Source organism: Vanellus vanellus, assembly GCF_965231255.1.
Source record: "Vanellus vanellus genome assembly, chromosome: 5".
NCBI lineage: Eukaryota > Metazoa > Chordata > Aves > Charadriiformes > Charadriidae > Vanellus > Vanellus vanellus.
This window is the reverse complement of record NC_138910.1, coordinates 24,041,672-24,057,456: the sequence shown is the minus strand read 5'-3', so window position 1 is coordinate 24,057,456 and position 15,785 is coordinate 24,041,672. Positions and strand designations below refer to the sequence as shown.

The following is a 15,785-nucleotide window of genomic DNA, read 5'->3' as shown; positions in this document are numbered from 1 at the left end:
GAATTAACTGAGAAAAGGATTAGTTCTCAGTGTATTTAACTGCATCACTCCTAAAATGTTCAGGAATGACAGAGATCGAGGTGCAACATAGGTGTGTATGATTGATTTAAACAAAGCTGGCACAATAGGCATTAAAAGAAGTTGAATCCTTTATTAAAAGAAGGACTTTGTACCTGAAATGTAATACTCATTCCCCTCTCTGTCTTCCCCAGTATGTTTTGACAGTTCGCCTTTGACTGATAAACACGTTCTGCTTACCTTATTTATGTTATAGGGTGACTTCCAGTTACTACATAAACGAGACCAGAAGCACATCACAAATACAAAGGTATTTTTCAAAAACTGTTAATTCCACTTTTTCTTAAATACTCCTGAGAAGGTAGATTCTATTGTCAAAGTAATAGAGATGCCCTAGTAAGAGCAAATTTTAAAAATCTGTTTATTAAAATAGTTTCCATTTACAGCTGTAACCTGGCATACCCCAGAGCCTGAGACCTCACTAGGGCTAGAACACTGATACTGTGTTTTGGTATTACCTATAGAAATATAAGCAAATGCAAGACATGTCTTTACATAAGCCAACACTATTTGCTAATTCACAATGATCATGGCAAGAGAAGTTTCTCACACGTATTAAATATTCACATTATAACCAAAGAAATATGACTGATACCTGAGATACATTATACCAGTGGTAGCAGCTAGATTTTTCTTTTATCCCTACAGACCTGCGTGATTTCTACAGCTGCAGAAAACCTTGATGTAGGTAACACATCTAACTTTGCAAAATTAAGCTTCAGCATGCTTAAGGTAAAAGAAGAGAAAGTGCCATACAGGTGCAAAAGTATAGCGATGAACTCCTCAGTATTTCTGGCATGAATTTTTCATTAATCTGTAATATTCTATAATGGAAAAATGCTCTGGTGAGCTTTCTCAATAGTTCGTCTATTAAAAAACAATTGTGATCATATGAATTAATACATTTCTCACCAGATATGAAATAGATTGCATTGGTCCCTAGAAAACCTGAAATTACTGCTCCCTTGATTTAGCTGCTGAAAGTAGTCATAAATAGAAAGTGGAACAAATTAAGTGTGACCTTCTTACTTAAAATTTAAAAGTATGTACAGTTTGGGGGTTCTCATGGGTTTTATTTGAGGTTTTTTTATTCCAGAAAAGAGTTACTCCACTTAAAAATATTTTCACGTATGACTCGGCATCTTGGTGCAAATCAGGTCTTTTAAATTCCCTTTACAGACATACCTACTTCTTAGGAACTGCTGAGGAAAAAGCTATATACTGCGAAAAGTGGTCATGTCCTTTGGCTCACTGCTTGGCACGCACCAGTCATCTGCTTCATGGTTTGCTTTATAATGTTTCCAGGCTGCTTTGTTATATACGGGGAGTCTTTCAATTGATTCTGTTGATAAGGCCTGTAAGTAGAGAAGACTGTAGCTGACTATTCTTTTTAATCAAAGTTTTAGTAACAGAACAAGGAATTCCATTAGCAGTTAGATTATAGTTGCTGATAAATTTAAAACGGTAAAGTGTAACATCATACCTTTATGTAAATAACGGCATCTGTACCGTAGCCTTCTAAGGAATACAGTTTCAGGTCTCCTTGGAAGTACTGTGCATACAGACGTGATATGGGTAAGCCATAACCAAATCCAGCCTGATCCGGGAGAAAAAGTGTATTTTCGTTAATTGCATCTATCAGTGGTGGTTTCTGTTTTAACTTAATAGGTAAACAGACAAACTAAGCATGATGTTTGACAGTAAGAGAAAGAGTTCGAATGTTAATTTATTATGCCCCCAGACACAGAAGAATGCATGGATGATTGTGACTACAAGAAAACAGTTTTATTCCTTTGTCAGACAGGGCTGCTAGATAACACTTCTTGTATTATGGTAGCTTTTTCAATAAGAGATGACGCCATTAGAGAAAACTGTACTGAGTCTGTCTTATGCCTCATGGAGCTGCTAATCATAAGAACCCTGAGTATTTAAGTCAGATGCATTTCACCATCAGTATATATAAAAAAGGTTCAAGAAGCAATGTCTGTGAATTTGTAGCTTACACTAAAATTCTGTCAAGCCCTGTCTGCAGTAGCAGGACATAGCCCTGAAATGTTAAGTATAATTTTTTTTTAATCTACTAAATTTTAGAGGTAATCACTCAATGAACATTCACAACACTTCTCTGTAAAGATCTAGTGTTTAATAAATTGCACAGTCATATAGATGCAGAACGCTATATACATTTAAAAAACACATTTTTAATGATGTCATGTGAGAAAATAAATTCAGGAAAACTGGTCGGAGCTTCTTACTGAGACCTAAGGCTTTATTTCTTGTGCATCTGTTAAGTTCACACGAGACCAAAGGAGATTCTTCATATGCCCTGTCACATCTGCATCCTTGCTGGGGGATAGTACAACTGACTATACAGTACAAATCAAACTATAGACTTGATCCAAAATCATTGCTATAATTATTTTTCCTTTCATTCAGTGGCCACAAAAAGAATTCAGAGTCTTAACCTTACTGCAGTACACACATAGTTAAGTGGTCTTTATATTCGGTAAAGAAAAACAGAATCTCGAACAAGTTGAAATAATTTTTAGTATTTTAGGATTTTATGCAATTTTCCAGTTATTTCCAGAAAAAAATATTTGAATTAAGTTATAAGATCCAAAAGGTGATACTCACTGTATCTATAAAATCAGTACTTCATAGCTTTGGCTAAATGACTTCTTTTGTGACAATTAAACATATCCAAGATGACAAGGTATAAAAGATTTGCATACCAAAGGTGTAGCTCGTGACGTCTCAACACGTGGACGTGGTGCTGTTGAATACATGTAGTTGAATAGTCTGTCAATTTTCCTCATAGGAACACCTCCACCACGATCACTCATCTGGAACAAGAAGGAACATGTAGCATTACATCGCTGAATACAATTTTAGGAAAGACAGCCTCTCTCAAACAATGATCCAGAGGAAGTTCAGGTAAAACATAATACAAAGTTGTCCCTATTAAATTATGAGTTTTCTTAAATACTCATCTCTCAGCTCCAACAATGGCCAGAGAGAGAGATTAATCCTTTCCTTTCATTACTTATCCGAGCCATTTAAATAAAATACTACCATAAGAAGCATTCATAATCTCTTGAAAGCAAGAAAATTCTACTTAAATTGTGCATTGCTTGTATCTTGCTCATAACTCAATTTTGTCTCAAGTCAGCATTTATCCCTTTTAGCAAGTGCCAGGTTCTCTGTATTTTTATCTTTATTCCTCAGGAATACTGCCAGTTAAATACAATCTGTTAAAACCTATTACTGAAGGAGCAAGTCAGAAGAGTTTTTCTACTTCGGTTTAGTTAGACCCATGAAAAAGCCAGTGCTTGCAGTTGGTCTTTGAAATCCAACATGGATGTTGTACAGAAAAAGAAGAAATTCCTCTGCAAACCGTACTTTAAATTGGTTTGATTTGCATAGAATATACAATGTTTATTTCCCTTTCTTCAGTTGTTTCATGCCTGTACAGCTCTGTCATTGTCACATAGAAAATGCTGATACTACAATTGTATAAAGATGCTACTGTATTTTTAGTCGTGGTTGCTTATAAGCTAGGCTAGACATGAACTTGACAAAAGCATAGACTTCTACACAGAGCCTTCAGTGTGACTGTGCAACCTCGCCATGGATTTCCTACTGATGCAGTATGTGAAATTCCATAATGATCTCATTACTTGCATACTACATCATCACATACAATCTATTGTTGGAACCAGATCAGCAGCTAAAGTTAGTAATACGCTGCCTGTGAGAGGGGAAAAAAAACCAAACTAATCAAAATAACCTTCAAAAGAATCAAAAAAGTGGGTACCTTCACAGTTAAATCCTCATTTCCCAACGTGACGTGTACATGAATTGGAGGATAAATGCATCGATCAGCATTATGTTCCATGGTAGCTCTCATTGCGTTCTGCAATTTTCAAGTATAACTTAAACTCTGTTCTTACCACTTCGTTATATTATGTTAAAACATCAATTTAGGAAAGTTCTTTTTATCACCTATTTGAGAATTTCTGATTTATTCGGTATCAGTATTAATATAGGTTATTAGACTACACAGAGTTCAAATATTTAATTTTTTGAGAAGAAACAATATTTTAATGTACAATTTTATTTGTAGAATTCTTTACAATGAAATATGACACAAAGATCAAGAGAAGTCTAGGACTGAACTGCTTGAGGAAAGCTCTGTAGGACCTGTTACACATTATACCAGATTTGAAGATGTCCCAGAAATTGTGTATCTTATTCTAACTTGCTTTATTAGCTAATGTCTTTATACATTTTAAGATTTTTTTACAAAGCCGTCTACTCAGAAGGTGTCAGATGTATTCAGTGGCTAGGCAAAGGAGATACATCTTCCAAAGCTGTTCATTTTCTATGCAGTTACTGTTTAGACAAACAGTACAATTTAGGTATCTTCCTGCAGTCAAATAGCGATAGGTTTGCACTTGCAAAAACACGCTGCTATCTAGAATTGGTTCAAAAAGTCAAACAAATACAATCTCACTAAACAAAGGTGTATAAAAGAATTGTGTAACGGTAAGCACACAGACCTTGAAAAGTTCGAAAACCATGTGATAGAGATGCGATGGCACGTACACCACTTGCATGGGCTGTCCTGTTGATTTAGCTGGAGAAAAGAGGGTCTAAATAATTAAATAGAAAACTAGGTCTCTTTTATTCATTCCTGCAGTGATTCAAAATGTAAATTCTCTCAACAATACAAACGTACAAGAGAAGGAAAATATGAACAGAAATCTTTTGAAAAGTTGTATGTTAATCAAAAGTCATATTCAAGACTTTCAAATGTGCTTTGCTGCTTTAGAAATTAATCTTAAAACCCACTGTGGCATCACTGGTTAGGGCACATAATAATTGTTTTCTAATATCTATGAGGAGTTTATCATGAAGATAGAGTCAGGCACTTCAGGTGGTGGGAGAACAAGAAACAGTGAGTGTAAGATGAAATAACAGAGGTTCAGACTGGATATAGAGAAAAACTGTACACAGCCTATTCTAGTGTTCATTTAGAAATTAGCTGATTTCTAACAAGAAACCTTAACAAAAATTATATAGACAATTCTGTCTATGAAACTGGTATAGTTCTCAAACATTTTTTAAAGAATAAATTGTAGAAAATATATCATGGGAACACGTTCATTATATCAAAAATTAAGGAAACATTGCTCAGAAAATTCTGCTAGCTCTTAAGGTTCTTTCAGTTCAACAAATTAATAATTTCCCACCAGACTGTGTTAGGGACCAGTGCTTTATGAACATAAATGTTGAAGACTAGTGATGTCAAAAGATCTAGAACAAATTATGTACCCAGCAAAAATAAAAAAAAAAAGGGGGGGGGGGGAGAATCACACTTTGAAATATGCCAGGTTCTTGTCCTCAGTTTAACTGCTTCCCTCCATGCTTCCACCCCCATATCCCATGCCTAAGGTTTAAATAATGGTCTCCACTCTCAGCTGTGGGCAAGGAATGTGCATTTGGCCTGGATCAGGTTTAACTCACCTTCACAATTCATTGAGCAAAAGGTCACTCCTTTTGTAAAAACTGAACTATTTGTTCTGGCTTCTGGAGTACCATTAAATGACTTCTCGGTACAGAGAATTAGCTAGCATGATTGCAATCCTACAAATGTTTTTACTGTGATGCTCCAAAGATGGAGAGATAACCTAGATACAGAATAACCTAGATACAGAATGACAGGTACAGTAGGAAGAAAGATCTGGAATGTGTAGTCAAGGCCACACTTTCTTTGCCTTTAGCTTCATAGCCCAAGTTACTGTGGTTGTACTTCAGCTTTTGCAATTACTTGCAGAAGCTATTTGATTGCTTGTTTTTGTAGGTCTGTCCAAACTTGGCATTTAGTGTCCTGAAAAGTACTCTAGCGAGCAGTGTCAGAAAGGCTCTTTAGCATTCAGCAGGAATATGAGGAGAATAGCTGACCTATGAGTTCACAGCAACACAGTTGTAAACTGCTTTTTCAAGTCACAGCCGATGAGTTCAAATAATTTTTACCATGACTTGAGTGTACTATATCTAATTACAACTACAAGCACACAATAGTCACTGAATAAGCAAGAGAAATCAGAATGGAATGTTTAGTATAAATCTTTAAAGTATCACAAGGAATGTAGAAAGGGTGAAATGCAATAGACAGTGTAGGGTGAAGGCATACAAGGAACCTTAGGGAGGGAAGGAGGCTGCTAAAATCTGTTATATCAATAACTGTACTGTCAAAAACTTTTCTACTGGTTTCAGTTTTCTAATTAAAGGGAGGAATAGGGAAAGCCTTCTGCCAGATTTAAAACCAAAAAAAGAAACCCTAAAAAGACTATTTATGACAGTAAACACATTAGCTATATGAAAACTGGAAGGAGAACATTTCACCACCAGCTACTTTAGAAGCCATCACTATGTTCAAGAGTGCCTCCTCCCATATTCACTTACCATTCAGCTCTTCAAGGATGAGTTCTGGAGAGCTCATGTAATACAAATCACAAAGTCTCTTGGCACTTTCATAGCCATCTATAATAAAAACACAGAAAGTTACATTTCCCTCTCCACTTTTTTTTTTCTCCTTTACAGTTTACCAAAAAGAAAAACAAAAATTGAAAACTGTGCATTGTCAGGGAGATTTTGTATTTTCTCACAAAAACTGGGTATGAAATGAAATTTCTGCTCCAGGTAGGAAAGAACTAAACAGTACATGAATATCAAGATGTGTATTGGCTCTCAGTATAGACATTCATATAAGTTTTCAGGATTCTTGTTCTTATCTGATGAATTTACCTCTAATAACTTCAACAACATTGCAGCTAGGATCAATGCTTCCAATGTGTTTTGGATGAGCTGGATTAATTTTCCCACCAAACAGTAATGCTGCCAAAAAAGAAAATATTATTTAATACCCGATATAATTTTATATTTTTAGTTTGTGTCTTCAGTTTTGCTAAATAGAAATTTATAGGCAATCTATAATTCCAATCTTCACCATACTTGAAAGCCTACTATTAATAAATATTTTAAGAACTGTATTAAGAATGAGTTTATAAATAGCAAGGCAAATAGTGTACTTCTAAGAAGCACTTATGTACATATTAGGGACTTAAAAATGAAAGGAAAATACACTGACATAATACAGGTGTCATTTCCCCTCCTTTCAAGAATGGCACTTACAGTGTTGATTAAGGAGCATTCTAATTGAAATGCGACTCATGTAGAAACGGTCTAAAAAATACTGCACATTCTGTGAGGTCACTGGATCAATGCCAAAGCTTTCCTTGTACTCTATGACTCCTTGAGCCATCGTAGGAATTACATCATTGTGTCGATTCCGGATTTTTATCACAGTGTCTGTAAAACTAAAATTAATACATTGTTAGTATTTCTCTTTCACGTGGATTTAATAGTCTGGCAAACAGAGTATCTGCCCACAAAAATGAAGACTGTTACATACAGAAATACCACAGGTCTGCCTACAGCAATAAGACGACAGGTCAGTCTTTACAGCATATTTCAAGTGACTAGCATTGAAAAAATCAGTAATCAACCATTACTGATTACTTATAAAATAATTATTTATTTATTATCTTCATTACTTCCAAGAAAAAGAGAAAACTGTGCCAACCATTTTCACGCAGATCATCCCATACCTGTAACTTGGCAATTGACCAAGCCTCCTCCACAGGCGAAAAGTTCCATACATCAGTTCCAATATTACAAGTACGGAATTGGTAAATATTTGGTCCTTTAATGTATCCATAGCTTCTTCAGTGTAACAAAAAACACCCTGACCAGAACGATATGGCATAAAAGTGCTTTGTTTCTTGTTTTAATGTACCCTCCTTTTAGGGACAAAGGGTGACATTACTGCAATTCTTACGTGAAGTTTGGGGATAGCTGAAAGTTTTCTTAAGCTATCATTTTCTTGCCAGTCCTTCTACATAATATTAACGTAATATTAACATATGTGACAGCAAATCCTTACCTATGAATTGCCCCTGAATCTTCTGAGCTTTTGTCCTTAAAATCAAGGATCTCCTGAAGACTTTGGACATACCTTTAAACGAAAGAAACATTACAAAGACCAATTGTAATGACCAATTGAAAGGCTGAGGGACTTGGGTCTTTTTAGTCTAGAGAAAAGAAGACTGAGGGGGGATCTTATCAATGCTTATAAATACTTAAAGGGAAGGTGCCAGGGGAATGGGAACAGTCTTTTTTCAGTGGTGCCCAGTATTAGGACAAGAGGTAACGGGCACAAACTTGAACATAGAAAGTTCCATCTTAACATGAGGAGGAATTTCTTTACTTTGAGGGTGGCAGAACACTGGAACAGGCTGCCCAGAGAGGTTGTGGGCATGATGTTTTCTTCATGATGTTTTCTTCCAAAATTTCCAGAGCAATGAATTCCACAATTTAATTAGAATGCATAAAAGATCTTCCTTGTGTTCTAAACCCAGTAGGCGATCACTTATTTGCAGCCCCAGCGAGTTCCTGTTATTAGAAAATCTTCCCAGCTTGTTCATGATTTAAGTATTTCTGCCATCTCTTTCCTTAGATGTGTATTTTCTAAGCTGAAGAATTCTATTTGGTTTCTCCTCACGTAGAAATTGTTCCAACCCTCTGATTATCCCGCTTGGTCTTTTCTGTTCAGGATGGAGTGACTAAAACTGCATGCAATTCAGAGGAATAATGGGCTAACACAGTGGTACAATTATATCCCTCCCCATTTGTTACTTAATTCCTAACACTATTTGCCTTCTTGCCCATCAAATAACATATTCAGAAAAATATCCCCCGAAAAATACCAAAATTTCTTTTTCTATTGTAAGCAAGCAAACATACAGGGAGAGGAGGTTCATCTCTGTGCTCTACTTTGCATTTGTCCAAGTGGAATTCATCTCCCATTTGATCAATGTCGCTTAGTATCATGAGAATTTAAGCATTCCTGGTTAATTAAAAGCCTTCATCTTCATTGATAGCTCTTTTTATATTCAGTCATGTAATCAATCCCACTTATGCACTGGCAGACTTTCCAGTATCTTTAACTTTAAAAGCCTTTCCAGATAGCCATGTGCCTTTAGCACTTGCCAAGCAATCTCTTTGTTTTGCTTTCATCTTGCAAAAGTTTATGCTTATATGTAAGTTCCTCACTTAAAAGCAAATTTTACTTTTCGAAGTCTTTTTTACTTTAGTAGCCTCTTATTCTTTCTGTTGCTTTACATATTTTGGCTTTGGGAGCTTCCTATTGCTCTTTCTTCATATTTTCTACACCTATACTCTCAATCTGCAATAACCTGTCTTTTAAATGGTTTCTATTGTCTTTTGCAAGCATTTTATGCATTTGCCTGCTTCTGTTGGTTTCTTCAACTAACTTCATTTTGGATAAGTCACCTACCAAACATTTTTCTGGTGGATTTTTGTTTTTACTGAATTCTCATAAACATGACTATCTGCAGTACTTAATGATTTTTAATTCCCTTGTGGGTTGTCTAATTGCTCCTAAAATTTTCTTCCAAGTCTGTACATTTATTTTCTGATTTATGTCAGATTGGGATAGTTACTCAGTCTAAATAAGTGATGTTCATGTAACGAGCACATGAAATGTTCTTTCTGTAGAAGAGAATGAGTTCCTCCAACTTCTGTATATGCAGAAGGTCACCCTTAAAGGTATGAAACGACACTGTTCTTACCAGCTCTGCACCAGCTGAACTGAAGGTGTTCTTAGGAGGTTGTCTGGAAGCAGGCTTATTTCCTTCATTATGTTTGCCAATCTCACAGGCAACTCTTGTCGCAGAAACATAAATGAAGTCTTTTCACAAGCATTTTCAGATCCTAAGACCAAAATAAATATGTGACAACATCAGAATAAAGTTAATACTTGTGGTAGAGAACTACACAAACTCTTACTTTCTTGCATAAGAGGTCTGTGGTTTTGTTTTAAAGTTGACTCGGGGAGTCTGGTAAGCCAATGTTTCTTTCATGGCAGCAGCCCACTTATATGTCAAAGTGTAAACTCATATTGAAACTTACCGGTCCTGTTGTGGTAAGAAGAATCTTCAATATATAAAGAGTAACTAGTGCAATAGGTGCAGACACATACTATTCAACTTAAATATCGCTTCTATCCATGTAAATCGTTCATTTTATTTGCAGCAAACATTGACTGTAACTAGCACTGATCAAACAGTATGTCATTCTGAGCATGTCGGAGAGGCAAAAGAAACCAGCACAGGAAACCATGGGAAGGATGCTTGAGAAAGTATCATGGTCTCATACACCCTCCCTGATCACTGATCTTACTGAATTAGCATAACTCATATGGGAACACTTTCAGAAAATAAAATTCTGTAATATTTATCTCATTTTCAGCTCGATCTGTTGTAGTTTAAATTCACTGTCTTAAAGGAACAGAAGATGGATGAATGAAGTCACGTGAATCTGAGAGAGAAATGAAAGTAGGACAGCGACTGTGCTTAGCCATTACAATAGCAGTTCTCACATACATTTACTTTTTAATTTTTTTACATTTTTAAGAGCTAGAAGCTAAATTACTGCACCTGTTGATAACTGACCTGTCCTTTTATAAGGAAGGTGTCATCTGTGTAGGTGGCAATTAAATGTGGTTATTAAGATCAAGACCTAAATTTACTCCCACAACGCTCATTTTACTAGGCGAGAAAGGAGGGTCCGGAGTGGGGAAGAGGATAAGAAATTATGTACTTTATTCTCAGCCAGACTTCTTTCTAGACTTCAACAGTGTCATGTAAACAGCATCTAAACTTACTATCCTGTTCATGTGCTGCAGTGAAGTAGGTGAACACCTCAGGCTTGGTGTTTCATAACAGATAACTCCTAAAAATTAACTCTGGTGTTTCTGCTCTGTTCACTCCTTCCATTTGGCAAGGGGCAGTTGGGGGAAGAAGATTAAAGGAAAGGACATGGGAAAAGAGAATCTAGGAGTGTCTTAAACAGGAAAAATCTTCACCAAATTGAAATGGAGTAATTTAGTTTAATGCATCCCAACTCAGATATGTCATAAACTACACTGATGAGAGAATGCCAGTTAACTTAGTAAAAAAGTGAATCGCTTACAAGAAATTCCTGCCCAGTGACACTTACCAGTATTATGCGCTGTCTACATATCACCTCTGCCCAGAAACCTTTCATTCTTCTCCCTAGTCAGATTGCGTTTCAGGCATGACTGTTACTGGTCTTTCCCTTTTCTCGGGTAAAATTCCATGAACAAGTCAGACTGAAGGTATTAGAATGTAAAGATAATCTTCAAATGCCTCATATACTCAGCAAATGACATTCCACAAATTAGTTTTGTATCTGGAGGCCGTATCTTTGCAATCCTGGGTCAAATATGGAAGACAGCTTTAGGGTAAGCAAGACTTCAGTGAATAGGCAAATGACTTTGTTTCCCTGTGCCACTGTGGTCTACCTAGGCAAAGAATGGATAAGACTCCTACTGTGCGTTTATAACCCAAAATAACTGATGTATATGATCCAGACCTAAATTTGCTTATGGAATATTTCATTTGCTAGATCAAAACCTGGAGGAACTAGAACCAGACTTTTTTTTTTCTTTAATGTTAGCGTTACCAGATTTTATTTCTTCTTTGACTGCTCTCACTCTAGAGAAAGGAGCCAAAAAAAAGAGCCAAAACTGAAAACACCATCATATTGTAATGGCTACAGAATGTCTTACAGACAAATACTCAGTCTCAGTAGTGCACTCTACTCTTTTTTTGCCTTTGTTACTAGTTTTTACTATTGATTATTAAATCCTTAAGCAAGAGAGAGGGTAGAGAAGAAGTTTTCAAGATTACCTTACCTTATGTTCAGGTACTAACAGCAAAAAAGTAGCCTAATTTTTGACATGAGGAAATACTATGCCTTGAAAGTAAACACTGATTTTAAGGTAAGCATTATTTTATTGGTATTTTAGTGGTAAAATAATAGAGGTCAAAGCAAACTCTGAATTGCAAGACTCTTTGCTTAAAAGTATGGTGGCAACAGAATATATGCTGGGGTTCCTGTACAAATGTGGAGTTTTAAATACGGGATACATTTTATTGCAATGTATGAAACGTTGAATAGATGGATGAATTGACAGTGGATAGTCAAGAGAAACTTTTCTTTGCAAGTCTTTCTCCTTATGCAAAGTCTGGGGTTCTGGGATTAGTTCTCGGTTACATTTTACTTACAAAACCTTAAAACCCAATACCGCTATTAACTAGTTAAAAGTTTATACACAGCATCTATGTAAACATTTAGGCCTTGGGTACAGAAACAGAAGGTATTATAGTGTGGCTCCATCCCCAGGCTTTGAAAAGGTTTCTCGGTGTGACTCGCAAGACCTTTCTCTGTGTAGTCTTTGAGGCACAACAGAACAACTCCTGCGACCCCTTTAGCTCCCAAGCAGTCGGTCAGACCTGGGAGCACCACCAGTGGCTTCAGTGCGGGGCATAAGACCGAGCGAGTACCCCGTTACCCATTCACTCATTTTCAAGGCTGGATTCCCACTCCTCCCAGCACGGCTCGGAGCGTTTGCGTCCTGCTCCTTCTCTCACGCATCTCCTACACCGCCCACCGCCCGGGAAAGGTGTCCGTGCGGGGCGCAGACGGGTGGCCGAGGAGGAGCGGTGGTGGGCGGCTGCAGCTCCGCGGGGCGGCCCCCGGTTACGACGTGTTGGCGGTGCCCTGACGGGGCGCACGCTGTACCCGGCAAGAGGCTTACCGACCCTCGGTGGTCCTGAGCCACCGCTCTGACAGGGCCAGTGCTCGCCGCTGTCTCCACCCTCTCCCCAACACGTTCTGCAGAACAAAACAAACTACTTCTGTGATGCCAAAAAAAAAAAAAAAACCAAAAAACAACTGGAGGTTTTTCAGCTGGATTTCAACCTTGCCACAATACCAGTCTCCGCGGAAGGAGCCAACTGGGCTCCCTTCTCCCGGAAGGAAGCAGAACCTTTTTTTCTGCCAAAAAGGGCAGTATTAAGAAGAGGTAAGCAACAGCGGGGGCACGCGGCAGCGCGCGCGCCCACGGGGGGAGGGGGCGGGTGGGAGCTCGGGGCCGCGCCGGAGCCCCTCCACCCCACCCCACCCCACCCCACCCCACGCCGCTCCTCACACACACCTGCGGGCAGCGCGGCGGGAACTCACCGAAGTCCAGGAACTGCTTCATGGAAAGCGGCGATGGGGAGAAGCGCGAGTAGAAGTCCACCTGCTGGGGGATGCTGCCCGGGGAGGCGCCGCGCAGCAGGGCACGCAGCAGCCTCATGGCGCGGCTCTCGTCCCCCCTCAGCCCGGCCCGGCCGCCATTTCCCACCACGCCACCTCCCCCGGCCCCTGCCCAGGCCGCGGCCTCCTCCGCCGCGCGGCCGGGAGGAGGTGCCCGAAGGGGTGGGCGTCTCTTCCCGGCCCAGCCCCACGCAGCGGCGACGGGGCGGAGGAGAGGGCGGCTCTGAGGGAGCGGAGTGGGGCGGGAGGAGGGGGGGGTTGCTCGAAGCAGCCCAGCCCCCGAGGGCAGGGTCGCAGCCCCTGAGGCTCCGGTGCCTCGGCTGTCCGCCGATAGAAGGCGGCGCTCGCTTCCCGGAGGAGCCCAGCCTCGGACAGGTACGGTTACTCAAGGGGGCGGGCGCTTACCCGTCCCCGCGGCGGGAAACCGTGAGGGAACCGGAGGCAGCGCCGCCCTCCCCCTCCCCGGCGGAGGGGCGGTGGGTGCGAGGGGAGCGGCCAGGACCGCGGGGGCCTGGCGGCGGCGGCGGGCGGCGTGTGCTCTCCGGTAGGGAGGCCGAAAGGTGCTGCCCACGCATGGGTGCCGGTATCCCGCCGCGGAAGGGTGCTCGGGGAGGTTGTCCCGCTGGCTACACAGCGCGCTGCCCCTCGCCGCGGTCTGGGTCCGGGCCGGCCGGGCGGGGGCCCGTGAGGAGGGGCGGCCCCTCGATGGCAGCGGCGACTCGGCTCCCGGCGTGGGTTACCCGCGGGGCTGAAACGCAGCGGGAGCACCGCTGCCGGCCGGTGTGAGGGCAGAGCCTCACCTGAGGCGGGGGTAATCCGCCATTTAACAGTGTGTCTCCTTACTGAGGCGCCCGGTGCCCGCCTGGCTGTGTGGGGGGCCCGCGGCCTGCGCCAGCCCTGCGCGCCCGCCGCGGGGTCGCGGCACGGGAAGGAGAAAATCGAGGGGAGGGGTAGCTTGTTTCGGCGCTCAGGAGAAAGAGAAACGGACAAAATAAGAGGAAAAATAGGGCTTCTGTCTTTACAGGTGTACCCCGCATCGGTCAACAATGAACACAATGCGTGTCTTTATGGGTTTAAAAAGTACGTGGGCTGTATGTCACACTAACTCACTTTACCAGCTGTTAGGATACTAATGCAACATGAGGTACCCAACAGTGGTATTTAGCAGTTTATTGTCCTATTCAGGTAGAAGTATCCAAAACATTAACAAAAACGTCAGTTAAGTGTGATTGTAAGTGTTTCTGATAAACGTGCTGCAGTGCAGATGTTGAATCCTGTAATTCAAAATTGTATGCCATACAGTAGAATAGTGGATCTGGCCCTATATCATTTGCTTCTTTTATTGTGGATACTTATATTTGCCCCATAAATTTATCATATGAAATCAACTGTTAAGTATTGTTTGGTTTCCTTTAAACGTGCCTTTTACCTGTGGCTTGTCCGTGACCTGATGGCAGGAATGGATATCCAATGGCCTCCCTAGAGCAGGACTTATTTTGCTATTTCTATCACATTAATCCATTCAGTGCTTTGATGGATTGGTTGGAACCTCCCATTAGAGACATGAAGATACCATAATCAATTAAGGGCTTTTTTTTGTTTTGATGTTGCGATGAAATATGGAAACCATTCATTCAGTTTGCCTCCAGAGGCAATTTTCTGAGCAGTAACTACACCAATAGTATATAAGAATTAAGTGGTAGTTCAGGATTAGGTTGCTTCATCTGGTTTGTAGTCAGACTGTACCTTCATCTTGTGCCGAAAAATGAATGGCTTGTGTTCTGGCCAGGGAGTAGTGGCTAACAGGGCAAACTAACAGCTTGTCCGTCTTTGCAATTCTACAAATACCGGTTGCTGACAGTGTTTGCTTTATCACTGCTTGTAGGCATCCCCCAGAAGCACCAAATAGTAGCGCATGCTACTCCAGTTTGTAATAGTTCGGGACTCCTACTTAGGAATTGCTGTGCTTAAAACCAATTTATAATGGCCTCTCTGTTGTGAGCCAGCACTAGTTTAAAGCAGTGCCGGCAAGCAGCAAGTTGGGTATTTGAAAGCTGTTGCCATTTCTTATGATGACTCTGGATTGGCTTCATTTTTTATGCTTATATGTTACTGTCTCAATGCCTGATGTTTCAACTTAGAGGCATGCCTTAAAAACTGGCCTACTGCCTAAAGTTATCTTTGGACAGCAGTCCCCAGCCAGAAGATGTGACAAAGGCTGTCAGAGGCTAAGTAAATCATTGCACTTTGTAAGCTAGCACCTGTTTGCAATAATGTAAACAGCAAGCACTTTTCTCAGGGAAAAGCATACAGGATGAGCAGTCACAGAAGTACCATGGATAAATAATTGTGGATGATTCTTTAAATGCTGTGTTTGGTGCAGAACAAACCCTCTCTGTTTACCTGAAGGCGTTTTCTTGTTTTTCCCTAACTAC

The 15,785-nt window shown here is 40.3% G+C and overlaps 1 protein-coding gene across 1 annotated transcript; it reads right to left on the bottom strand.

The window, feature by feature from the left end:
- Positions 1-883: 883 nt before the first annotated feature.
- PDK1 (pyruvate dehydrogenase kinase 1) lies at positions 884-13,461 on the bottom strand. Its single transcript, XM_082484129.1, has 11 exons — positions 13,273-13,461; positions 9,795-9,936; positions 8,087-8,158; positions 7,276-7,460; positions 6,889-6,978; positions 6,547-6,624; positions 4,638-4,714; positions 3,893-3,991; positions 2,811-2,921; positions 1,562-1,675; positions 884-1,433 (listed from the first exon to the last, which is right to left on the bottom strand). The coding sequence occupies exons 1-11, from the start codon at positions 13,388-13,390 to the stop codon at positions 1,293-1,295; spliced, it is 1,227 nt and encodes a 408-aa protein (XP_082340255.1). The 5' UTR covers positions 13,391-13,461; the 3' UTR covers positions 884-1,292.
- Between the last annotated feature and the right edge of the window lie 2,324 nt (positions 13,462-15,785).